The 25,279-nt window shown below is 47.8% G+C and overlaps 3 protein-coding genes across 8 annotated transcripts in view; 1 reads left to right on the top strand and 2 right to left on the bottom strand.

Annotated features, from left to right (window-relative positions):
* The first annotated feature begins 3,993 nt into the window (after window positions 1–3,993).
* Ccdc200 (coiled-coil domain containing 200) lies at window positions 3,994–9,353 on the top strand. Its single transcript, XM_041643794.1, has 4 exons — window positions 3,994–4,080; window positions 7,161–7,479; window positions 7,937–7,986; window positions 9,198–9,353. Exons 1-4 carry the CDS (start codon window positions 3,994–3,996, stop codon window positions 9,222–9,224), a joined length of 483 nt encoding a protein of 160 aa, XP_041499728.1. The 3' UTR covers window positions 9,225–9,353.
* A 2,029-nt stretch (window positions 9,354–11,382) lies between these two features.
* On the bottom strand, window positions 11,383–19,827 carry Tmem106a (transmembrane protein 106A). 2 transcript variants are annotated; one of them, XM_041644044.1, is made up of 9 exons: window positions 19,774–19,827; window positions 19,375–19,509; window positions 18,496–18,722; window positions 17,942–18,005; window positions 16,224–16,377; window positions 15,045–15,185; window positions 14,896–14,939; window positions 13,356–13,409; window positions 11,383–12,872 (listed from the first exon to the last, which is right to left on the bottom strand). In XM_041644044.1, exons 3-9 carry the CDS (start codon window positions 18,701–18,703, stop codon window positions 12,728–12,730), a joined length of 810 nt encoding a protein of 269 aa, XP_041499978.1. In that variant the 5' UTR covers window positions 18,704–18,722; window positions 19,375–19,509; window positions 19,774–19,827; the 3' UTR covers window positions 11,383–12,727. The 2 variants fall into 2 exon arrangements, with proteins under 2 accessions (XP_041499978.1, XP_041499977.1); XM_041644043.1 differs by lacking the exon at window positions 19,774–19,827 and having other exon boundaries at window positions 19,375–19,750.
* Window positions 19,828–19,962: 135 nt separating this feature from the next.
* Nbr1 (NBR1 autophagy cargo receptor) overlaps window positions 19,963–25,279 on the bottom strand; it is a 28,948-nt gene continuing 23,631 nt past the window's right edge. For 4 of the 5 annotated variants that reach the window (XM_041643853.1, XM_041643854.1, XM_041643856.1 and 1 more), the window contains 2 exons: window positions 25,052–25,157; window positions 19,963–21,555 (listed from right to left, as the gene is read on the bottom strand). In XM_041643853.1, the coding sequence (XP_041499787.1) occupies window positions 21,382–21,555; window positions 25,052–25,157 (280 nt within the window). In that variant the 3' untranslated portion in view covers window positions 19,963–21,381. The remainder of the gene's footprint in view (window positions 21,556–25,051; window positions 25,158–25,279) is intronic. The other variant, XM_041643858.1, reaches the window with a different exon arrangement.

Below are 25,279 nucleotides of genomic sequence, written 5' to 3'. Positions count from 1 at the left end.
GGAATCTCAACGTGAACATATCTTAAATTGTTGTGCACTTGAGACTGAGTTAATTTGTTTTTGTATTTTGGTTTGTTTTTTTCGAGACAGGATTTCTCTGTGTTAATAGTCCTGGCTGTCCTGGAACTAGATTTGTAAACCAGGCTGGCCTCGAATTCACTGAGATCCACCTGCCAGTGCCTTTGCCTCCCAAGGGCTGTGATTAAGGGCATCTGTCACTACTGTCTAGCAGAGAATGAGTTAATTGTTATCTGAATAATTTTTTTTCCCAGAAATTGTGCTGCGCTTAAATATGGCTAAGGTAAAAGGATCTGATCCAGACTCTAGAAGTCCTGGTCCAGCACCAGTTACAATAAAATCGGGGTGAGCCGAGTTTCTTTGTCTCTTCATGGATTGTTTTTTTTTTTTTCCGCTGCCTGCTGTGAAGCCTGCAGGATAATCACCACAGTCTACAGATTGGAGCCCCAGGAGAGCCAGGACTATACAGAGAAACCCTCTTTTGAAAAATAAAACCAAGCCAAACCAATCAAAATAAAACCCCTAAACTATGGGTGCTAAAGAGATGGGTCAGTGGTTAAGAGTACTTACTACTCTTCCAGAAGACCCGAGTTCAAGTCCCAGCATGCACAGGACAGCTCACAAACACCTGTAATTCCAGTTCTAGAGGATCACTGCTTTTGACTTGAGGGTACCTGCAGTTTCTTCACACATACAACTGAACAAACAAAAAACTAAACATGGGGCTGGAGAGATGGTTCAGCAGTTAAGAGCACTGGCTGCTCTTCCAGAGGTCCTTGAGTTCAATTCCCAGCAACCACATGATGGCCCACAGGCACCTGTAACGAGATCTGGTGCCCTCTTCTGGCCCGCAAGCATACGTGCAGGCAGAACACTATACATAATAAATAATCTTTAACAACAAAACTAAACTATCAACAGTTGAACAGAGCAGTGTATGTTTGTAATCCCGGCACTTAGAAGGTACTATCAGGAGGATTAAGAGTTCAAGGTCAGCCGGGCGGTGGTGGCGCACGCCTTTAATCCCAGAGGCAGGCGGATCTCTGAGTTTGAGGCCAGCCTGGTCTACAAGAACTAGTGCCAGGACAGGCTCCAAAGCTACAGAGAAACCCTGTCTCAAAAAACTTAAAAAAAAAATAAAAAAAAAGAGTTCAAGGTCAGCCTCTGCTATATCAAAAGTTAGAAGTGGCCATGAGACCCTGTAGCAAAAAAAAAAAAAAAAAAAAAGCACTGTTGTTTAAGTGGTTCTACACTGACATCACTGGAGGTTTCCTGAGGGCCAACAGGCATTAATATAGAATGATACGAGGTGGGGGGGGGGACGTGGAGGAGGAGACAGATCAGTAGTAGGGTTTGGGAGAGGCAGTGTACACAAGGGAGGCAGGAGGGGGCCTGGGAGAGAGATGACCAGGTAGGACAGCTTTGACAGTCACTCTGAGAATTTTTCCTCCCACATAACACTGACTTAGAGATTTGGAAACCATTTCTCTGAATTCCGGCGTCCAGACGGCTCTTCTGTCTCCTCCATTTTATGATTCTCTCTGTTCCTTCAGGGGAGGGGCCGAAGATAAAAAAGGGAAGTGAGAGAAGGGGAAGGGCAAACGGAACTTGCTTCCTGCTGTGCCCTGTAAGGAGGAGAGGTGGAGGGGCCTTCAGCATCCTTCTCACCATTGTCCATAGAAATGTCGTTGCCATCCCAGCACTCGGGAGGCAGAGGCAGGCGGATCTCTGTGAGTTCGAGACCAGCCTGGTCTACAAGAGCTAGTTCCAGGACAGGCTCCAAAACCACACAGAAACCCTGACTCGAAAAACCAAAAAAAAAAAAAAAAAAAGAAAAAGAAATGTCGTTGCCACTTCATTCTGAGGCAGGCTCTCACCCTGTAGCTCAGGCTGGCCTAGACTTTGTAGCATTCTTGCCTTAGCTCCTCAGATTCTGGGATTATACACATGAACAGTCATGCCTCACCTTTCAGAGTCAGTTATACAAAGATAAACTCGCTGTGAAGGCAATGTCCCAGCTGGGGTTGGTGGCACAAACTAGTAATTCAATTCCATGAGAGGCTGAGGCGGCAGGAGGCTCTTAAGTTCAAGATCAGCCTGAGCCGGGCGGTGGTGGCGCACGCCTTTAATCCCAGCACTCGGGAGGCAGAGGCAGGCGGATCTCTGTGAGTTCGAGGCCAGCCTGGTCTACAAAGGGAGTTCCAGGACAGGCTCCAAAGCTATAGAGAAACCCTGTCTCGAAAAACCAAAAAAAAAAAAAAAAATCAGCCTGATAAGTAAGTGAGAACTTATCTTAAACTTTTTAAAAAATGGTAAACAAACAAACAAACAAAAAAAAAACAAGCCAGGTCAGGCGCTGGAGAGGGCTCAGAGATTAAGCACACTGGTAGCTCTTCCAGAGGTCCTGTGTTCAATTCCCATCAACAACATGGAGGCTTGCAACCATCTATAGTGGAATCTGGTTCCCTCTTCTGGTGTGCAGAAATGCATGCAGGCAGAACACTGTACATAATAAATAAATAAATATTTTTTATTTTTTTAAATATTTATTTATTATGTATACGATATTAAGTCTGTGTGTATGTCTGCAGGCCAGAAGAGGGCGCCAGACCCCATTACAGATGGTTGTGAGCCACCATGTGGTTGCTGGGAATTGAACTCAGGACCTTTGGAAGAGCAGGCAATGCTCTTAACCTCTGAGCCATCTCTCCAGCCCCCTCTTTTTTTATTTTTTTAAACATTTATTCCACTTTATTTTATGTGCACTGGCATCAGATCTCCTGGAACTGGAGTTACAGACAGGTGTGAGCTGCCATATGGGTGCTGGGAATTGAACCCGGGTCCTCTGGAAGAGCAGCCAATGCTCTCAACCGCTGGGTCATCTCTCCAGCCCCATAAATAAATAAATCTTAAAAAAAAAAAAAAAAAGCCAGGCAGTGTGGTACCGCAGAACAAAGGCAGGCAGATCTAGCAGGAGGCCAGCCTGGTCGATAGAACAACTTCCAAGACAGCCAAGGCTACACAGAGAAACCCGGTATCAAACACACCAAAATAAATAATAACGAAAACTTTTCAAATGGTAAGAAGAGGACAAGGGAAATAGACAAGTGGTAGCTTGAGCAGCACCAGCACCACGGTTTTTAGAAGTCAGTGACGCGTCTCGTTTTTGTCTCTTCTATCCTATTGTTTTGAAGTAGCCAGAGAGATAGATGGCTCCCCAGGGTGCTGAGAAAAGGAGAAAGATCCAGCCAGACAAAGCGACCCTCCTGTCCCACGTCAGAGTTGGGACAGTTCTTCCAGCTTTTCATGGCTGAGCGCCCACTTTGAAGGCAGGCGCTTAAGTGTAGCAGCATCCTTTACAGTGCTGGGCTCTGAGACACCGAGTGACACAGCCAGGGTAAAGCTTGCATCTCCCACTAAAACTCAAGATGATCTCACGACTTAGAATCGACAGGCTATCCCAGATCCAGGGGCTGCTTCTCACCCCCAGCCCTCCACAGTGTGGCTCAGCTGGGTTTTGTGTTTTATGTTTGACTCAATGCAAACGATTCGGGAGGTGGAAGAGTTCTAGAAAGGTAATTCCAAACAGCTTGTGAAGAGGGAGGGGCCAGCAGAGGGTCAGGAAACCTCTTGGCAAGGGTTGGAGGGAGACACTGGAAGAGAAAAATGAGCAACTCGCATTGCCAGATTGTCTCCAGGATCCACTGAAAGCCCGGACTGCGGGGCTGCATCTTTTTCCTCCTCAGGACTCTGGAGGACTGACAGGTGCTCCCCATGAGCCTTTTACCTCAACCTCCAACACTTCAGGGGGGCTGCCCAGTTGCCCTGGCAGTGACCACATTGTGAGGTGGTCCGGCTAACAGGCAGTGTGGCCGGGGTGGGGGGCAACAGAGGAGTCTGAGAGCAGTGGCATCCTCTTGGGCGGCTCTTCCTGCCCTTCATACCCTGCCGAGCTTTTTCTAGCATCACAGCATCATGGGTAGTGCCTACCACTGGGAGGCTCGGCGTCGGCAGATGGCTTTGGAACGGAGGAAGGCGCTGATGGTACAACAGCAAGAGCAGGTGCATGAGAGGGGCGCAGTCCATCAGGGTCCTCTACGGGGCACCAGTGAATGGGGAAGGATGACAGGCTCCCTAGGAAGCGGGCTGCGAGCTTAGGGAAGCTGTTTGCTGGGGTAGGAGGCAAGCTAGCTCATTTTCCTGTTGTAGGCTGGTGGAGGTGGGGATGAAGCCCAAAAGGTTATTGAAGAGATGAGGTCTCATTCTCTTGCCCGGGTTGACCATGAACTTCCGGGCTCAAAAGGTCCATCCTCCTCAGCCTCCTAGTGGCTGGTTGAGAGTCGTGGGGGGTCCATGGCCTGAAAGGCTGTGATACTGAATCCTTGCAATGTGGTTAGTGAGAATGAGCTGCGGTTTATATGAGTTTAATTTGTGAATAAAAATCCAATTTACACGTCAGGAAACTTTTCTAAGCATCTTTGGCAGAACTTGCCTGAATCTTTTTCCACTGCACATTTTTTTTTGTTTTATTTATTTTTTGGTGTGTGTGTGGGGGGGGGGGGCAGAGTCTCACTGTGTAGCCCTGTATAGACCAGACCTAAGCTGATCATTACAACCTTCCTGCCGCCATCTCCCAAGTATTACATGTATTACAGGCATGTGACTGCATGTCTGGCAGACCAAATACTTGACTTTCTTATATGATTTTTTTTTTTTTGAGTTTCACTATGTAGCCCTAGTTGGTCTGGAGTGAACTATGTAGACCAGACTGGGCTTGAACTTATTGAGGTCCATATGCCTCTGCTTGAGTGCAGGGATTAAAGATGTATCCCACCACACCTGGCTATATATACACTACACACACATACATACACACACACGCATGTGCACTTTTTGCTTGCATGTATGTCATGTATGTCTGTGTACCATGTGTGTAGCTGGTACCACTGGAGGCCAGAAAAGGGTGTTGGATCCCAAAACTGGAGTTACAGATGGTTGTGAGCTGCCATGTGGTTGCTGGGAATTGAACCTGGGTCCTATGGAAGGGCAGCCAGTGCTCTCAACTACTGAGCCATCTCTTGATTCTCTCAGATTTACTTTATTTACGTGTGTGTGTGTGTCTGTGTGTGTGTATCTTCATGTTGTGCTCTTAGAGTCCAAAAGGAGTCAAATCCCTTGAATTAGTTAAAGGTGGTTTTGAACGGCCCGATGTGAGTGCTGGAAACTTAATGCGGGTGCTTTGGGAGGACTACGAATACTCTTCAGTGCTGAGCCAGCTCTAAGCCCTGAGTGCAAGTGCTTTTGTTTTCGTTTTTTCGAGACAGGGTTTTTCTCTGGGAACTTGATCTGTAGACCAGGCTGCCCTCAAACTCAGAGATTCATCTGCCTCTGCCTCCTGACTGCTGGGATTAAAGGCATGCACCACCACTGTCCGATGCTCAAATGCTTTTAATAAAAATTTAGTGTCCATGTGGCTGGAGAGATGACTCTGTGGTTAAGAGTGCTAAGAGTGCTTTTCCAGAAGATCCAAGTTCCTTTTCCTGCAGCATCCTTGTAGGGGCAGCTCACGGCTGCCTGCACATCCAGCTCCACGGGCAACTGCACTCACTTACACATATACACATATACTCCCCTCACAGTTGAAAGCAATAAAGTCAGGGCTGGAGAGATGGCTCAGGGGATAAGAACACTGGCTGCTCTTTCAGAGGACCCAGGTTTGGTTCTCAGCAACCACAGGGTGGCTCAAAACCACAAGAAACCCCAGTTCTAGGAGATTAGATTTCCTCTCCTGGGCTCATGTGCATATATGCAAATACAAGAATACTTCCTTGCAAATGCTTTGAAACTGTACGGTCCATTAAAAACTTTGTGTGCCAGCCGGGCGGTAGTGGCGCACGCCTTTAATCCCAGCACTCGGGAGGCAGAGGCAGGCGGATCTCTGTGAGTTCGAGACCAGCCTGGTCTAGAGAGCTAGTTCCAGGACAGGCTCCAAAGCCACAGAGAAACCCTGTCTCGAAAAACAAACAAACAAAAAAAAAAGTAAAAAACTTTGTGTGCCACGTGAGTAAGGTTTGTCTGGTGGGGAAAGGTGCTGGGGCAGAACCCAGGGTTTGGCACACGCTGGGGAAGTTTGCTGCACTACTGAGCTGCAACTCCAGGCCTGACTTTCTATTTTCTGGTAAACCACACACGAAATCAGAGAACACAGGTGAAACCATTAATTTTTTTTTCCATTTCTTCTGTGTGCATAGACATACTTGGGCACGCACATACGTGAATACATAGGTAGAGGCTGAGGACAGCCTTCGCTTTGTTCCTCAATCGCCATCTATCCTGCTTTTTGAGACAGGGATCCTCATGATCCTGAAGCCTCTTAAGCTAGGCTGGCTGGCCACTGAGCTCCAGGGGACCTTCTACCTCTGGAATCCCAGTACTAAAGTGTATTTTATGTATACCATGTTCTGCCTGCATGTGTGCCTGCAGGCCAGAAGAGGGCACCAGATCTCATTACAGATGGTTGTGAGCCATCATGTGGGTTCTGGGAATTGAACTCAGGGCTTCTGGAAGAGCAGCCAGTGCTCTTAACCGCTGAGCCATCTCTCCAGCCCCCTTGCCCAGTTTTTTATTGTGAGTTCTGGGGAATCTAATTCAGGTCGTCACATCTGCAAGGCAAGTACCTTACCGACGGAGCTATTATTACCCAGTGCCTTGTTTTTGAGACAGTCTCAGAATGTAGCCCTGGCTGGCTTCCAACTTGTGGCAATCCTTCTGCCTCTACCTGCCAATTTCTGGAAGTATAAACATGTGCCACCATATCCAGAAAACCTGTTTTGATACATTTATTAAACCCTGGTGCTGGAGTTACAGGCAGCTGTGAACTACTGGTGTGCGTGGTGGGGACTCTGGAAGGGGAAATCTATGTACTCTTAAGGATGGAGCCATCTCTCCAGCCCTGGGAATTAGCACAGTGACTCCAGAACCCGAGGCCTGAGCAAGACAGCCTAGGCTAGCTTCAACCTCTAACTCCAGGGGTTAGAGATACTTTGGGCAGTCTGCATTTCCCCTTTGTCTTGCATGCTCCACTGTGAGATAAGTGATTGGGTGAGGGCAGAGGATGTCACTTGCTGGGACTTTCTTGCTAGGAAGTAAAAGAACAGGAAAAGAAGAAACAGCATTCCGAGAAAACATCTCAGCCACAACAGGATTCAAAAGGGCCTCTTCCGCCACCAGCAAAGCCACAGCCACTGCCACCGCCTGCACAGCCACAGGAGCAGGTGCACCCCCAGCCACCACCTGGACCAAAGCCACCAAAGGAGCCTGACCCTCCCACACAGAGCACTGGCAAGGACAATCTCCAGAAGGACACCCAAAGGCAAGACCCCCAGCCTGGACCAGCGGGGGCCCAACAAGATGGGCAGCAAGTCTGTAGACCGCGTGGACCCCCAATCCTTCCAGGTCGTGGTGAGTGTGTTACCCGGGAGGAGAGGTGGTGAGGAGAGCCAGCATTTTGCATCCATCCCAGACCCCCCCCCCCCGGGTAGTTCCGAAGTTCTATTGGCCCCTGTCCTGTCTGACCCTTCCTGGCAACCATAACCTTTTACAGCCCAAGTGGCCTCCTCCTCCCGGATAGTTTGAACCAAGCCAGGGCAGCAAAGAGGCTTCTGGATAGTGACTGGGAAGGCACTGGTCTGTTTTGTAGGGTGTGACAGAGAAGGTGGTCATGGTTGAAGGGTAGGGTGTGAATTGTAGGTTATCAGTAGAGCAAAATGAGCTCTGTAAAGTGTGGAACAGGGGATCACAGAATGAGGGGATTCTTCCCGGTAGGTTCAGTCTGTGCCTTGCCCCCAAGAAAAGCCTGCTCCCACCCTCAGCCCCCTTCACAACTGCCAGGTGAGTGACTTGTGCTTTGTCTTATCAGGTCTCCCGAATGCATGCCAGTCTAGGTCTCCTAAATATTCCCGACTCACGGTGAGAGGCAAAGGGGCTCTGACTGCGTGACTGCGGGCACATCCTTGTGTGCCTGTGGAGGCCAAGGAGAATTTCCTAGCAGGGGTTCAGGGAGAGGACTGGAATCATTTCAAAGTTATTTCTGGGTTTTGCTTTAAAATTCTTTTTTTTTTTTGGTACCGGGGATTGAACTCCCAGGGTCTTGTGTCTGCCCCGTGGGGGGTCTTGTGCGTGCTAGTCTCTGCCCCGTCTGTTCTTACTCCTGTTGACTCTACTCCACCTTCCTTTAAAAATCTTTTTACTTAGCCGGGCGGTGGTGGCACATGTCTTTAATCCCATCACTCGGGAGGTAGAGGCAGGTGGATCTCTGTGAGTTCGAGGCCAGCCTGGTCTACAGTGTGAGTTCCAGGACAGGTTCCAAAGCTACAGAGAAACTCTGTCTCAAAAGAACAAAGCAAAACAAAACAGAAACAAGGAGTACTTGTGTATATTGCACATGTGTGCGTGTCTGAGGTCAGAAGAGGGAACGGATACCCTGGAGCTGGAGGTACAGGTGGGCGTGAGCTTGCTGGGAACGGAGCTTTAGTCCTTTGCAAGACCAGCAAAGGACTCTTTTTTTCAAGACAAGATTTCTCTGTGTAATCCTCCCAGGCTGTCCTGGAACACCCTCTACAGAGCAGGGCATTCTGGAACTCAGAGATCCACCCACCTCCGCCTCCAGAGAGCTAAAGGCCCACACCACTGCTGCCACCACCACCTCTGCCGCCGCCGCCACCACCACCACCACCACCACCACCACCACCACCACCCCGCCCAGCCTCAGCAAGAACTCTCACTGCTAGCTCTCTCCAGCCTCGAACTTTTATTTTGAGACAGGATCTTGTTAGGTTTCCCAGGCTCACCCTGAACTCCCTCTCTACCCTAGGCAAGCCTTGAACTTGTGATCTTCCCACTTCAGCTTCCCAACTAGCTAAGATTCCAGGCTCGAGTCACCAGGCCAGAATGCCAACTAGTACTAACTCCTAGGCAGGGTGTAAAATGGCTGGAGTGGGATACAGGCACCGAGGGTGAGGCCTGCGCAGGTTCTCGGCAGCTTTAGGCAGAGGAGCAGCTGCTCTGTTTTATCTCACTTTGCGTCCTCGGGCCTCAGAGGCCTAACGCGATCTTCTGAAGGCAGCACACCCAGAAAGGACTTAACTTGTTTTGCTTCCTGTCTCCCCCCTCTTTCTTAGTCGACTAATTACATCCAGCAATGGTGATCCAGGGACTCCAGGACCTGATGGTACCGCAGAGCAAAAACAAAAGCAACCAAAAAACAATCCAGAAAAAAAATAAACAACAACAACAAAAACCCAAACGACAACAAAAACCAGACAGCAACCACACTTTCTTTCCACCCTGCAACCTTTCTACTCCAAAAAGCCAGCCACACTTGGAGAGGAGGCTCGCTGGGGATTAAAACGTGATTCCTGGGAAGAACCAAGGTTGGTCAGCGTAATGAGCACGGGATGGAGGGAGGAGAGCAGGAGGACCCGTACTTGAGGGTAGAGGAGAGTAGAAGGCGAGCCCACGCTGTCCGAGGCCAAGTCAAGGGAACACACGGTCTTGAGCCGCACCCTCTGGTTAGTACCCGGGTTCCTTATCCAGTGAGGACAGATGTCTCAGCTTATTGATGCCCCTCTCTCGAACCAAGCCCAGAGTGGGAAGTCGTCCTGTATATGTGTTGCTTTTATTGGTTAATGAATAAAGAAGCTGCTTTGGCCTATAGCAGGGCAGAACATAGTCAGGCTGGAAGAGATAGAGCAAAAGAGTAGGCGGAGTCAATGAGAAGCCACGTAGCCACTCAGGAGAGAGACGCCAGACAGAACCTTACCGGTAGGCCACAGTCACGTGGTGGTGATACACACATGAATAGAAATGGGTTAATTTAAGGTATAAGAGCTAGCCAGGGCCGGGCAGTGGTGGCGCACGCCTTTAATCCCAGCACTCGGGAGGCAGAGGCAGGCGGATCTCTGTGAGTTCGAGACCAGCCTGGTCTACAAGAGCTAGTTCCAGGACAGGCTCCAAAACCACAGAGAAACCCAGTCTCGAAAAACCAAAAAAAAAAAAAAAAAGAGCTAGCCAGTAAGAAGCAACTGTTGTAATGACACAGTTTCTGTATGATTATTTGGGGTCTGGGCGGCCGGAAATGAACAAGCAGCTTCCGCCAACACAAGCCCGCGCTTACTGTGATCTGGCCCGAGAAGGGAGGGGCTGCGATGCACTGGAGCAGCAGTGGAGAGGGCAGAGAGGGATGCTCAGGCTGTTTATAGTTCCCAGGCCATCCTAGGTACCAAGATGGGCGATACAGAGGGGTTGGGAGAATTCACAAGACAAGGGCACTGCAGCACTGCGCTCAGGACACGTGACCTTGGAAGGGGCAAGGCACTTGCCTGCTAAAGTCCTCCGGCCTCCATCTTCCTGAGTGTCATGTCATACTTTCCACTTAGTAGAGGGCCAGTTCCAGGTCTCTCTTCTTTACTAGCTCAAGCCAGAAGAGGAGGCAGGGCTGGGGGCCCTTAATATCAGTCTCCAGGAAGACACACAAGTCCCATGAAATCCTTTCTGCTCCAGTTCTGAGAAAGCCTCCCTCAGTCACCTCAGTCACAACTGGGGACCAATTAGTCATTTCACATTAGTCGATGGGGCATCATCACCTTTGGGTCAGGAGCCCTGACACACTGTAGTCTAGAGATGATCCCCGAGTACAGGGACTGGCTTTGAGCAGAAACATTGAAGTCCAAATGTTTAGGAATACATATGGAAGGAAAGAGCAAGCCTCTGGGGATGACTCTTAGGAGCCAGAGGAGCAGAACATGTTTCAGAAGGTCTTGGAAGCCTACGTGACTATCAGAACACAAAAGTTTGAAGGATGTTGGTAAAATTCTCTCAACTCGCAAGTACAAAGGCCCAAGTTTCATCCTCAGAACCCATGGAAGAAAAGCTGGGCATGCTGGCATATGCTTGTAATCCCAGCGCTAGGAGACAGAGACAGGTAGAACTCTGGAATTTTTTTTTTCCTTTTAAAGGACAGTGATTGGCAGCTGGGTGGTGGTGGTGGTGCACACCTTTAATCCCAGCACTTGGGAGGCAGAGGCAGGCGGATCTCTGTGAGTTCAAGGCCAGCCTGGTCTAAGGAGTCCAGGACAGCCAGGGCTACACAGAGAAACCTTGTCTCGAAAAACAAAACAACAAAATGCCTGGCACAGCGGCACACACCTTTGATTCTTTAATTTCAGCCCTGGAGAGGTAGAGGCAGGCAGATCTCTGAGTTTGAGGCCATCCTTATCTACACAGTGGGTTCCAGGACCTGCAGGGCTCCACAGTGGGACCCTGTCTCAAAATAAAACACATTGAAAAAAGTATCTAAGAGGACACCCAAGGCTGTGCTCTGACCTCCACATGCATGCGCGCATGCTCAAATGGTCTGTGAGATGTGGGGTGTTCTAGCTCAACACTGCTACACAGAGTTTATTGAGAGAGACTTTTACATTTGGTGGTCACCCCGGGTCTCTGCGTTTTGTTGGTATAACTTAACCCTGACTACCCAGGAGGGAAGGCTTGGCGACGATAGACTTCCTCTCCCTCCTGGTAGCCCAGGCTAGTCACATAGTTCCTTTAACAGTATCTCAGGTAAGCTGGGCGGTGGTGGCGCACGCCTTTAATCCCAGCAGTTGGGAGGCAGAGTCAGGTGGATCTCTGTGAGTTCGAGACCAGCCTGGTCTACAGAGCTAGTTCCAGGACAGGCTCCAAAACCACAGAGAAACCCTGTCTCGAAAAAAAAAAAAAAACAGTATCTCAGGTGTATCTCCCACCACACCAGCTGTCTGAAGGGCAAAGGCTAGCTCGCTCTAGCAGACAAACATCCCCGCTCCCTTGCAATACAGACATCACCTCCACTTGGAGTCCAGTGGGAAACCTGGGGCTTGGCTCTAGTGCAGAGACAGGCGAGGCAAGTTCTGGTGAATCTGTCACTCTTCACAGTCAAGGCCCAGAGGACAGCAGAGGTCTTGGGAACAGAGGGTGGGCCTGCTGCAGAGCAGAGAGGCCACGGGACACCCATGGGAGCCCCACAGCTTTGCCCTGACATCAACAGCTTCATATCCTTCAGGCTTTCTGTGACTCTGCCTTTGGTCTAGGGTAGACCAGATGGCTTCCCCTCAGCTACTTAGCTTCTGCTGTGAAGATAACATTAGAGCTGTTCTATAGAGAAGACGTTTAGATGGTGTGGTCTGCAGGCTGAGAGAGGCATCACTATCACACGACCAAAGCAGACAGCACAAGAGAACATTTATAGTCACCTGTAAAGACCTTGGGGACAGCACCGAATGTCCTGAAAGCCACTTGTTACTGGGAGGAGAACATGAAACGATCCATTCGTGCTGATAAAAATCCAGATAAAACTACAGATTTCTCAGTTCCAACTGAAGACCCACCCTGGTAGAGCTGGGCAACCATGATGTTCAGCCGCAAGATAATGCCAGGTCAGATGTTTCTTAACACAGACCCGGGGAAGATCTATCAGAAGTCACTCCTGGACCCCTGAGGAGCCAGCGCCTAGGGCGTTGATAAAGAGCTCCTTGTGCTGAGGGTGTCGGGGGAAGGCACAATAAAGCCGGACATTTCCATTCCTTCAGCAAAGCCACTCGTCCTTCCATGAGCTCCCTGGAGTTGAGGTGCAGACCAGGCCGCAGGTGCCTGCACTACAGGGCCAGCGGAGAGGTCAAGCTGGGTGTGGGATCTCCAGGAGGGGCACTGACGGGATCTCCATGAGGGGCACTGACGTGTTCTCCTGGCAGTCCACGTATTCATAGCTCTGGAAGGGGAGCTGCTGCTGATGGCTCAGGTAGGAGCAGCTCAGAGTACCCCTAGAGAGGAAGCAGGCCTTGTCACAAAGTCTGGGAGGCAAGGGACGGCTTTGGCCTGGCTCTGTGGTGTGTGTGAGGCTGCCTCCCGAGGTCCTCCCTCCCACTTCCTTCTGCTCCCTGGACAGCTGCCACACCTGTGTTCTGGAAACTCCAGACAGCTCTCAGAAGAAAGGTCATCTGTGGAACAGGCCCTAGACTTACTAGTCTCTGGACTTAATGACATGTGAGCTACCGTGACTCTCTCTCCCTCATGAAATGCAACTGAGAGCCGGGCGGTGGTGGCACACGCCTTTAATCCCAGCACTCGGGAGGCAGAGGCAGGCGGATCTCTGGGAGTTCGAGGCCAGCCTGGTCTACAAGAGCTAGTTCCGGGACAGGCACCAAAGCTACAGAGAAACCCTGTCTCGAAAAACCAAAAAAAAAAAATTCAACTGAGGTGTGACTGAAGGGGTGTGGGGACACGGGGGTTCGTGCCATACTTACTGGATATGCAAAAGAATGTGATGGACTTTGACTTTTAGCCGCGCACAGATTTTGCTGAGAGAAAGAGAGAACAATGAGCCTTGTTTTACAAATTGTCAGGAAACCCAAAGAGGAGGCTTACAAGTCACAACGCATACAGTTGGCTTGCCTACCACCAGGGGCCTCCAAGCTGCCTCTTTCGAGATGCCTTATCCTGTAAGATGTGCCTGACCACCTGGCCAACCACGTTCTTGGTCCAGGCACAGGCTGGCCTCTCCCTCAGCAGAAAACTAGATACCGTTCTTCCACAGAGATTCACGGAGTCCAACTCATATAAAGATTAACAAGCCGGGCGGTGATGGCGCACGCCTTTAATCCCAGCACTCGGGAGGCAGAGGCAGGCGGATCTCTGTGAGTTCGAGACCAGCCTGGTCTACAAGAGCTAGTTCCAGGACAGGCTCCAAAACCACAGAGAAACCCTGTCTCGAAAAACCAAAAAAAAAAAAAAAAAAAAAAAAAAAAAAAGATTAACAAAATTCTACCTGATGCTCTAATCTAGGTTCAACAGGAAGAGGCTTTGGACTTTTCCCCTGGCATACTGCAGTCCGAGCCACAGGAGGGCAGGCCAAATGCAGGCTCCTGAGTCTGAAGCAATTAGTAAACCAAGTGGATTTGTTATTGTTTTTTTGTTTTGTTTTGTTTTGTTTTTTATTTTTCGAGACAGGGTTTCTCCGTAGCTTTTGGTTCCTGTCCTGGAACCTATATATATATGACTTATTTATTTATTTATTTAATGTACACTGGTGTTTTGCCTATCTATAGTCTGTGTGAGGTGTTGGATCCCCTAAAACTGGAATTACAGACAGTTTTGAGCTGCCATGTGGGTCTGGGAATTGAACACAGGTCCTCTGGAAGAGCAACCAGTGCTCTTAACTGCTGAGCCATCTCTCCAGCCCCCTGCCAAGTAGATATTTTTACTTTTTTTTTTGTTGTTTTGTTTTTTTTTGTTTTTGTTTTTGTTTTTTCGAGACAGGGTTTCTCTGTGGTTTTGGAGCCTGTCCTGGAACTAGCTCTTGTAGACCAGGCTGGTCTCGAACTCACAGAGATCCGCCTGCCTCTGCCTCCTGAGTGCTGGGATTAAAGGCGTGCGCCACCACCGCCCGGCGTAGATATTTTTAAAATATGGGTGTGGTTGGCACAAGCCTTTAGTCCCAGCACTCAAGAGGCAGAGGCAGGAAAATCTTGAGTTTGAGGCCAACCTGTGTCTACAGAGTGAGTACCAGGATAAGCCAGGGCTACACTGAGAAACCCTGTCTTGTTAAACAAAAACAAATAATAATTAAAAAACAACATTTAGTGTGCGCATTTGTGTGTGTGTTCAGGCACACTCAACTTGTGGCATATGTGCGGATGTCCAATTTGTGGGAGTGGGCTCTCTTTCTACCATGTAAGACGGGAAGATCAAACTCAGGCCGTGATGGCAAATGTCTTTACCTCACCAGCCCCTCAGGATTGTAAGCCAAGGAAGAGGGTAGGAGAGAAGAGAGCAAAGAGTACTTACTACGTGTTTGCATCCGAAATCCTGTTGGCAACTTCGTAATGCATCTGCCAATCAAAGGGACATGAGATTAGCCACACCCAGGCTGACCCCTTTCCACTAGCACATACACCCACACCGTGGGCAGCGCTGGTCAGGAAGAGGGACCTTACCTGTCCGGTGGCCAAAGGACTGATGTGCAGGTGGAGGCTGCTGGTCACCTGGCCCACCACAAAGGTCTGGTGGAGAACCTCTGCTGTCAGCTGCGACACAGTGATGGGGTAGAAGTTGCTGTTGGAGATGTTCAGGATGTTCTGGAGGGGACGGCAGGGAAAAGGAATGGTGAGCATGGCTCCCCTTCTGGAAACCATGCGCAGCTGCAGAAGCCTGGCTCTTTGGCCTCAGTCCCATCCTACCCTGTGGGCCTTGGCACAAAGGACTAGTATGAATGACTCAGAAGGCTCTTGATGGCAAAGGTCACCCTTAAGGAGGAACACTGAGCCGGGTCCCATGGTGCACCCCTGTTGTTTTTACTCTTCGGCTCTTTTGGGGGGCCCAACCACCCAGCTCCCAAATAAATCACCTGGAGTTTTATTCTTTCTTAGGAATGCCTAAACTTAGCTTGGTTTATTTCTAGCCGGCTTTTCTTAACTTAAATTTTCCTATCTATCTTTTGCCTCTGGGCTTGTATCTTTTTTTCTTTACTTCTTACTCCGTAGCTTGCTGTGTTGCTGGGTGACTGGCCCCCCAATGACTTCCTCCTTTTCCTCTTCCTTGCTCCCAGATTTCTCCTCCTTTTTTATTCTCTCTGCCTGCCAGCCCTGCCTATCCCGTCTCCTGCCTAGCTATTGGCCAGTCAGTTCTTTATTAGACCATCATATTAGATGCAACATAAAAAGAATGCAACACGTCTTTGCATCATTAAAACAAATGTTCCACAGCATAAACGAATGGAATACATCTTAAAACCCATATTCCATAACACAAACCCATGGGCCCAGTTACTCTGGGAGGCACAGAGGATTACTTGAGCCCAGGAATTCAAGACCAACTTGGGCAACATAGTAAAACCCCATCAATCAAAGTTTGTTAGCTGAGGATCCTGTTTTGTCCTGCTCAGTTTCTCTTCATTCTGTCCTGACATCCCTATTCCAACCAATGATTAATCTGGTCCAGATTCTAACCCTTCACTATGCAGAGTCCCAGTCCATACAATCTACTATGGCGTTCATGTTGCCTCTCAGCAGTCTTCTGCATACCCCAAGATCTTTGGTACCTACACCCGAGGCTACAAGGAAGATGGGAGTGTTTTGGAGATGTTAGGGGTGAAATCAAAAGTGCCTACCACCTACCGTCATGTTGAGTTGTATATGACTGTCATCAAAGGCCACCATGGAGGAGTTGAGGCCTACAGGATACACGATAATGGGCCGTGGATACAGGAAAAAGATGGTGACGGAGAATGTCAGCAGACAGATGATCACTGCCAGGAACACGGAGAGCTTCCTGTGTGAGAGCAGGCCCCGGGATGGAGGAGAGAAGTCTGAGAACACCAGGGAAATCTGAGGAGGGGATTTAGACCCCTCTCTCCAGACAGGTGGCTTCTTCTTGCACACAGTCCAGCAACTGCACACTTAGCTCTCTAGCTAGGGTTCAGCACAGGATTGGAAGGCTGTCAAAGGGCTTCCATTCCCAGATCTCTGTCCTCATTGACCCACTAATGCTGAGTGTACTACTTAACCTTTTCAAAAGCCAGTATGTCTGTACAGTGAAGCTAATTAGATCCGTTTCGTAGAATTTCCTGTGAGTCAGCGGAGGAAAAGAACTAATCACGGTTCCTGGCAGACAGCAAGACCCCAATGAATGCTATCACCACTAAAAACCGGTCTATGTGACTCTGAGAGCTCTGAATTTTAATACTTAATTCAATTCAGTACTAAGAACAGGATACTATCTATCCATACAATTCAATCTGAGATATGAATTAAAAGGAAAGAACCTAGTATTTTATGAGGGACACTGCTTATTTCTACTTTTATTACATTTATTCATTCTGTTTGTTTTTTTAAAGTGTTCTGTCTGCATGTATCTCTCCAGGCCAGAAGAGGGCACCAGATCTCATTACAGATGGTTGTGAGCCACCGTGTGGTTGCTGGGGATTAAACTCAGGACCTCTGGAAGAGCAGTCAGTGACCTTAACCTCTGAATCATCTCTCCAGCCCCACATTTATTTATTTTGTATGTGTGTGGAGGCCAGAGGGCAGCCTTTGGGAGTTACCTCGCACCTACCATATGATCATGGAATTTGAACTCAGGTCGTCAGGCTAGGCGGCAAGCACCTCTACCTGCTAAGCCATCTCCTGGGATGGTTTCTGCTTTTTTAGTACAGTGGCTGGGGAGGCTGGGCAACAGTTCGCAGGCAGAAGCTGAGGGTCTTTGGGGCAGGTTGCAGGAACCCATGTCAAATGAACACGGATCACATACAGGGTCAGGGGCACTGCATTGAAACCCAGGGCTTCTTCTGAGGTTCTGAACTGTCCCAGAATGAGATCTGAGCAGCTGGTTTTCTACTTCTGCTGGGAAGAACACAAGATCTAAACTGCTATAGGAAAGGTAGCTGCATCCAGGGCAACTTGTTCCCTCCTGGAAAGATTTACACAGGAATGAAATGGCTGGCCTCAGCTGCTATCTGCTGTGATCTATGTGGTCTTTTTTGTTGTTAAGTTATATTTGACTGACATATAAGTGTACATATTTATGGGGTATGATATGCCAATATATGTTGTCTACATTGTGAATCAAGGGTAATTAGCAAAACTGACATTTATCTTCTCCCCCTATCTATCTTTTTTTGCTAGAGCTCAAACCCAGTGCCTCATGCATGCTAGCTAAACAAACACACTATCAGTGAGTTACAATCCCAGCTGCTGACACTAGCATTCATAAACAAGGACAATCCTGGGGAACTTGAAGGTAGTATAAGTTTAATCACAGTGAGACTTGGGACTTTCTGGATGAGAGCCAATCGGGGAGCTGGGTGAGGCAGCCCCTAGGGCTGTAGGACACTCACGTGTGTCTGGGCTTCAGCCTTTGGTCTCCGTAAGGGATGAGGGCTACCAGCTGCTTCTCTAGTTCTGCAGAGGGAGAGAGGGTGAGAAAGAACGCCAAGAAGTGTCCCTGACGAGTATTTCTCCTGCTAGCCTCCCCCAGGCATTCCTCCCCTCCATCTAGCAGGGTAGAAGCATGCTGCTATCCCACGGCAGGACTGGGAACACGGGCGAAGTTGGCAGCTCAGCGTTCAACTAGAAAAGGAATGTGATTTCCATGACCAGGTGTGGAGAAACACAGCGTTATTAGCTAGCCAGAGGCGCCCTACTCGTTTGGAGAGGATATTTTTTAACTTCCCGAATCCTAAGACACAGTCTTGTTTCAGGAGCAGAGGGATAAGTAACTTTCCTCTGGGTCTGGGGAACTGAACTCTGTGGCAGGATCTGGAGATTTCTCCTCGGCCAGTCTGAGACTTGAGAGCATGAACTGGGCTGGATTCCGGGAGAATCCACAGGGGCAGGGCTGGATCTCCCCCTGGTTTCTAGGGTATTACTTCCAGAGCCTTGGGCTACTCACCGTGGGAGATCTCCCCATGGCCTTGGCAGGTAGGACAAGTCACAAAGCTGGTACCAGCAGCCCTGGCATAAAGCACACCGGAGCCCGGTGGTTTGTTGCTACCCGTGCTGAAGTAGTTTGCAGTCTTGCTGGCAAGGGCTGAGTTATCACATAGGATCGACTTGTCCTCATCCTGCTGAGAGGTGAGCTGGGAGAATGTCTTACCCATAGCTCAGTAGGGTTTTTCACTAATGAGAAATAAAACAAGATACAGTGCTATTAGCCTGCTTATGTTTTTCAAGATTGGCAAGAAGCCCTACCATTATCTAAGCAAGCTTTAGTTTAGGGAAGAGAGGTTTGGGCGGTGCCTTGGGGCTTTTTTAAAAACTAAGAGTTCAAATCAGAGAAAACCAAAGAAAAGCAGAAGTTATTTCACTTTAAGGGTCTTCCATGAGTGAACGTAGAATATCTTTCCAGGAAGAACTGAACTATCATTTATTTCAAAGGGAAGTTGGGTAGCTGGGAGAGGGGAGCACAGCAGTCAGAGGGTCCCTCTGTCCTTCCTAATCAGTGATTACTCTGCAGGAATCCAAGAGCTCAGGACAGAAATGCCTGAAGTCAGCTTGTGAGTGCAGAAAAGAGGCTTTCATTCTGGAATCTTCTCAAAAAAATGATCAGACCTGTGGCTAAGAAGCCGTTTGGAACAGGACTGGGAGGGAGCCTAAATCTGTTCTTTACTGATTTCTGAGGAACACAGTCACATTTGAGTCTGTTCTTCATCAGGAAAGGTCGAGGCTAAATCTGTACTTTCCCCCAAAGCCCTGAGTAGTGGTGGGAATGAAGCGGCTCATTAGGACACCCTTAGATCTTCCTGGGCTAAAATGAAGATATCGTACTCACCTGGTTTAGGTCTGAAATTTCAGGCTCTTCTCAGCTGCAAGATTGGGTTTTCTGGAATGCTCCTTTGGGGAGAAGGGCTTCTAGGGTGGAGTGGCCCCCCCCAGGCGGGGGCGATCGGCTCCTTTCACCGGAGACCTGGGAGAATGAGCAGCAAGTGGGGAGCAGGGATGATGGCTTCCAGGAGCCAAGCTTCCCTTTCTACTAGGGGACTCTGCCAAGGGCTATCATCATGTGGGCAAGGAAGGAAAAGGTAGGACTTATCGGAGGATTTTAAATCCCACCACACTGGCCGTTAGTCGAATTTGGGCATTGTGCGTTGGGCGCTGAGAACGCAAAAACGTCCCTGGCCTCTTACTTAGTAAAGGGAAAGGAGCGGGTAGGGGTCCCGGAGCGCCTTACCCCAAGGAGACAACGCCCTCGGTATAATCGAAACTGCAGGAGCTGCGCTCTCAGCACAAGCTGAGTCCAAGCCAAGATTGGCCCCGCCCCCGGCCCCGCCCTCTCCCCCAAGCGCCCGCCGCTGGAAGACGCTTCCGGCTCCGTAATTCTCAAGGGACGACAAATACTACAAGGACCAACTAGTCCAGGTAAGCGTTTCAAAGAACCTTTATTCACAATTCTTTAAGTGCCTATGTACAAGTACAACGGAACGAACGACTGGACCCAGATGGTCAAGACAGGTCCGACTCCAGATCCACCTCATTACCCACACCGTGCGGCTTCGCGTCTACCCCAAACCCCATGAAGACGTTTTAAATAATAAAAATCCTAGTTGGCTTGCAGTGTGAATTGTGCTTTATTTAGAAGCATTCAAGAGTTAGACTGTAAATAATACAGATTATGAGTAATTAAGATCGCCATTTATTATAAATATCAACTAAGTTAAATAATACTATATAACTGAGCTGGAGTCCAGATTCTGTCTCTTAAACTCTTACCACGAATAAAGTCTTTAGTGTTTTGTTACCTCTTTCACCACCTGTACCCAAAGCTCTCTTTGATAAACTAAATGAGACCTAGAATTCTGCAAGCAAGCTTCTTCCCATTTATCTCAGAGTTAAACTAAGCTTTTGGTGGGTTAGCCCCATCCACTACTTCTTGTCTCTCTAGGGCTGGATACTTCAGAAAAGGATTACAAACATTCAGAAGTCACCAGCATTTCCTTGTGTCCTCACCCACACCTCAACCATACCAAGATGAATGTTTGCACGTGTCTGTTCTAAAGATCTGTTGACAGTCACAAAAAAAAATATGACTTAAATTTACCTTTCCCTTTATCTACCTAACAGGTGGGTTTTTCCCTTCTCTATACAGATTAGCCAAATATTTCACACTACCTAGTGTTTTTCCTTAAATAAAACTTTATGCAAAATTACTCCAACAAACACTGCTCGTAGGTGCTGGTGGGTGGACTAGCACACCCTTCTGTCCTCCGAGGTTCCTGCCAGGCGGATGGACACTCAACTGCACCATGGAGTTCTTCTGAAAGCCAAGTTACTTACTGACTAAATCTCACAGGGAAATGACTTTCTTCATCTGCTGTCCTTTAAGGTCATGTAGCTATGAAGCTTGGAGTTGGTTATAGAAATTAGACTAATTCTTGAAAATGGTCAATGTTAATCTTTAAAAAATAGAAACCAAACTAACATTTAACAGCCCATTAAAAACATCCACATGGAACAAAGGAAAATACTCAGCTTCAGTACAAGCAAAAGGAAAAGCAGTCTACAGGAAGTCCAAGTAATACACTTCCACACATGACAGTGGAGCGTCCTGTCCATATCAGCTGAAAACTCTCTCCCACTCATCCCATTTCTAAAAGGAAAATTTAAGTTCTGGTCTTTGATTTGCTTCAAAAAATACTGTAACAGGCATTGTTTTGACAATTCAGTAACACTCAATATAGATTCATCAGATTAAAAAACAAGCAAGGGCTTCCACCCACACCAACGACAGAAAAAAGATCATCTCTGAGCGGCAGGCAGTTATTTAATACAAGGTGAGTCCTTAGTAGCGGTGGCTGTACCAGTCGTTGTTGTTGATGTGAAGTAGCTCTGTCACAACCTGCAGGATATTGTAGTTGTATTTCTTCAGCAGCCTCAGGTTCAGCTGCCTGTCGCAGAATCCCATTTCAAAGAGATGGGCCATCAAGGCTGCTGTCTGATCTTCAGAAACAATGGGCTGTGCAAAATAAGAAGTAGACATTTTCTGCATAATTTAATCGCTTATCTTGTAAATCTTTATTACACGGTCATCCTAGTCTTTCCTGATTTACAATGTTAGGTGATAAGAAGCAAGGGTACAGGCCTTCCTCTCTCCCTGACAGGTCAGCAGCGCTCTGGCTAGGAATACACTCTAGGAGAGGGGGACAGAGGAGGAGAAGCTTCCGAGGACTTAATGAAAGCAGCATGCTTAGGCATGGTGGCTCATACCTGCGATTCCAGCTTGGAAAAAGATCCTAAGTTTGAGGCTAGCTAGGGCTCTGTAGAGTGAGTCCTTATCTTTAAAACCCCAAACACACACACACCCCACCCATTATTCAGCCAAGTAAAAATTGAAGTGAAAGATGAAAAGAAGCCTTGAAGATTTGTGAACATAAAATTGTGGTGCTAGGGCAAATATAAGCAAGAGAGATGTACTCAAGATGGCATGGGACAGGAAACTTTACCAGGTATGCAAGCAAGATGGATACAGAATTGGGAAATTATTACCCTCAGAATAGAGGTGATTTCATTAAGATAAGGCTAACACCCACTTATGGAAATTCCCACCCTCCCCATTTTGAGACTGGGTTATCTTGGAACCATGTAGACTAGGCTGTCCTTGAACTCAGAGATGCTGCCTCCACCTGACCTGCCAGACACGTGCTTTGCCACTGAGCTATAACCCCGGTCCCTCTCTGCTTATTTAGAGCAGTCTAACCTAACTATCACCTTGAAGGTTTAATCTACTCATACTTTACAATTCTTTTTACCTTTACCACTCAGAAATTTCCCCTTCATCTGTATTGACAACATCACTCAGTTAGGCTAGCCAACCTCAAGTCTCTCTTCTAAGCACTTCCTTCTGCCTTATGCAGACTAGTGTTTACTTTCCTTCCTCCATGTTGCTAGCTTTGGAAAGTGAGGCGCACTTAACTGTCAGATTCCTCACCACTGGGTCACAGCTCTCTGCAGCATTTGGCACTGCCTACTGTCCCTTTATGGAGCTCCCCAAGTCCCAGCAGCGGCCCTGTTTTCCTCTAAATTTTGTTTTTGTAGAGTTCTGTTGCCTTGATCCTTAAAGGCTGCTTCTGCCTTCTCCATTTTTCCTGGATAATCCCATCCAAAAACACAGCGCCTGCTAGAACCTGCATGCAAACGACTGTCAAACCAGCCTCAGGTCAAATCTCTGCGATGGAAAGGTACACATTCAGTTGCAACATGGATGGCTTTACTTTTAATCTGGATAAATTATAAACTCAACACTAAGCAAAACTGACTAGATTTATCTAATTAACAGCTTTTTCACTGGGGGTGCGTAGTATGCATTTTATTTATTTATTTTTTTTTTTGGTTTTTCGAGACAGGGTTTCTCTGTGGCTTTGGAGCCTGTCCTGGAACTAGCTCTGTAGACCAGGCTGGTCTCGAACTCACAGAGATCCACCTGCCTCTGCCTCCCGAGTGCTGGGATTAAAGGCGTGCGCCACCATCGCCCGGCGCATTTTATTTTATGTTTGTGTGGTGCTCGTGTGGACATCGGAAGACAACTCCTGAGAGTTATTCTCTCCTTCTATGATATAGGTCCCAGGGGTTGAAACTCAAGTTTTCAAGGCTTGGTAGCAAGTACCTTGACTCAGTGATCTCATCGGCCCTACTTCCTTCTTGTAATGCATGGCACTACTGAGTATCTAAGTTAAAGGTTGAGATTTACCCTGGACTCTACTTCTTTTTTTTTTATTTTTTAATTTATTATGTATACAATATTCTGTCTGTGTATATGCCTGCAGGCCAGAAGAGGGCACCAGATCTCATTACAGATGGTTATGAGCCACCAGGTGATTGCTGGGAATTGAACTTGAGACCTTTGGAAAAATAGCCAGTGTTCTTAACCTCTGAGCCATCTCTCCAGCCCTCCTTGACTTCTTTATAAGCACTTAAACTTAAAAACAAATTCCAACATTTCTCTCTTTTTTTTTTTCCAAGACAGGATTTCTCTATAGCTTTGGGGCCTGTCCTAGGACTCGCTCAGGCTGGCCTTAAACTCACAGAGATCCACCTACTTCTGCCTCCCGAGCGATGGGATTAAAGGTGTGTGCCCCCACAACTTAGCAAGTTCTGATATTTCTATCTTTCTTACATTATTATTTTTAATAATTTTCTTAGCTTTATTTTATGTGCATTGGTGTGAATGTACCAGGTCCCCTGGAACTGGAGTTACAGACAGCTCTGAGCTGCCATGTGGGTGCTGGGAATTGAACCCAGGTCCTCTGGAAGAGCAGCTAATGCTCTTAACTGCTGAGCCTATATACGGATTTTCATGTAGCTTTTTTTTTTTTTTTTTTGGTTTTTCGAGGCAGGGTTTCTATGTGGTTTTGGAGCCTGTCCTGGAACTAGCTCTTGTAGACCAGGCTGGCCTCGAACTCACAGAGATCCGCCTGCCTCTGCCTCCCGAGTGCTGGGATTAAAGGCGTGCGCCACCACAGCCCGGCTATCATGTAGATTTCTTTACTGGTTCTGTCATACCTCTATACTGTAGAAGAGTGACCTCACTAAGGACAAATGTGATCATATCAAATCACATCCTTAAAACCTGTCCATGGCGGGTGGTGCCTCATGCCTTCAGTCCAAGTACTCAGAGGCAGATGGATCTCTGAGTTCAAGAACAGCCTAGTCTACACAGTGATTTCCGGGACAGTCAGGGCTATAGAGAGAGGCTCTGTTCCAAAACTAAAACAAACAAACACAAAACACAACAACCAAAAAAAAAAAAAAAACAAAACAAAAAAAAAAAACAAAAAAAAAAAACTTCCTATGCCTTAAAATAAAGCCCAGCTTCCCTTTCCCTGACTCAGCACCCACTCACTTCCAGCTCTGACTAGCTAGCTACTCTTACTTCATTTTTCAAAGAAACAAGCCCCTGACAAAGGGACTGAACCCTGGGTGCTAAGCAAGAGTTCTATCATTATCAAACTACATCTGTACCCCCTTTAAAATTGTATTTTAAGGAAAGGTTTCACTGTATAGTCCAGGCTGGCTTTGAACTTAAGATTCTTTCTGCCTCCTCAGTAGCTGGGATTACAGGTGAGAACTACACATCCAGCATTCAAATACTCTTTCTTGGGGGAACACCTGCTTTGTCCTTTAGGCCTCATTCGGATGGATACTGACTTCCAGGAAGCCTCCATCCCAGCAGGTGGAGGTGACCTACCCTGTCCTGGGGATCCTGTCTTATGCACCCAGTAGCATCTGTACTCGTGGCTCTGCACACACAGTAGGCCTTCAGCAAATCTCAGGTTCTTTTCCTTTTCTCCCCAGAGGAACTTGATTAAAAAGATAGAAAATGGCAGGGCTATGTGTTCAGAGACTAAGTCTACATAGTCCATGCCATGTTAATTGCCAATCCAGACAGAAAGACACTGCCATTTTTTACTGGTGACTTAGGGGCTGAAGTTAAGGAAAAGAAACCACACACTGACCTGTGCAGTGACTGGTGGCCCAGAAAACAGGGCCTTGTACGCAGAGGCAGCAACAGACAAAGCCCCCTTCACCAGTCCTCCAGCAATGCTGCTCCCATTCTGGTGCCTACAGAGGAAAACCAAATTATCTCCCCAAATAAAATCATGACAAGATAATGTGGGTGCTAATCTTGAAAAAAATTAGATGTAAAAAAGAGAATAAACTGTTTTCAGATCTACGCATCTTGG

Source organism: Microtus oregoni, unplaced genomic scaffold (genome assembly GCF_018167655.1).
Source record: "Microtus oregoni isolate MIOR12 unplaced genomic scaffold, Mior012 000091F_ref0000469, whole genome shotgun sequence".
In the NCBI taxonomy this organism is placed as follows: Eukaryota; Metazoa; Chordata; class Mammalia; order Rodentia; family Cricetidae; genus Microtus; species Microtus oregoni.
Note: the sequence above shows the minus strand (reverse complement) of the source record. Positions and strands in the feature narration are given on the sequence as shown.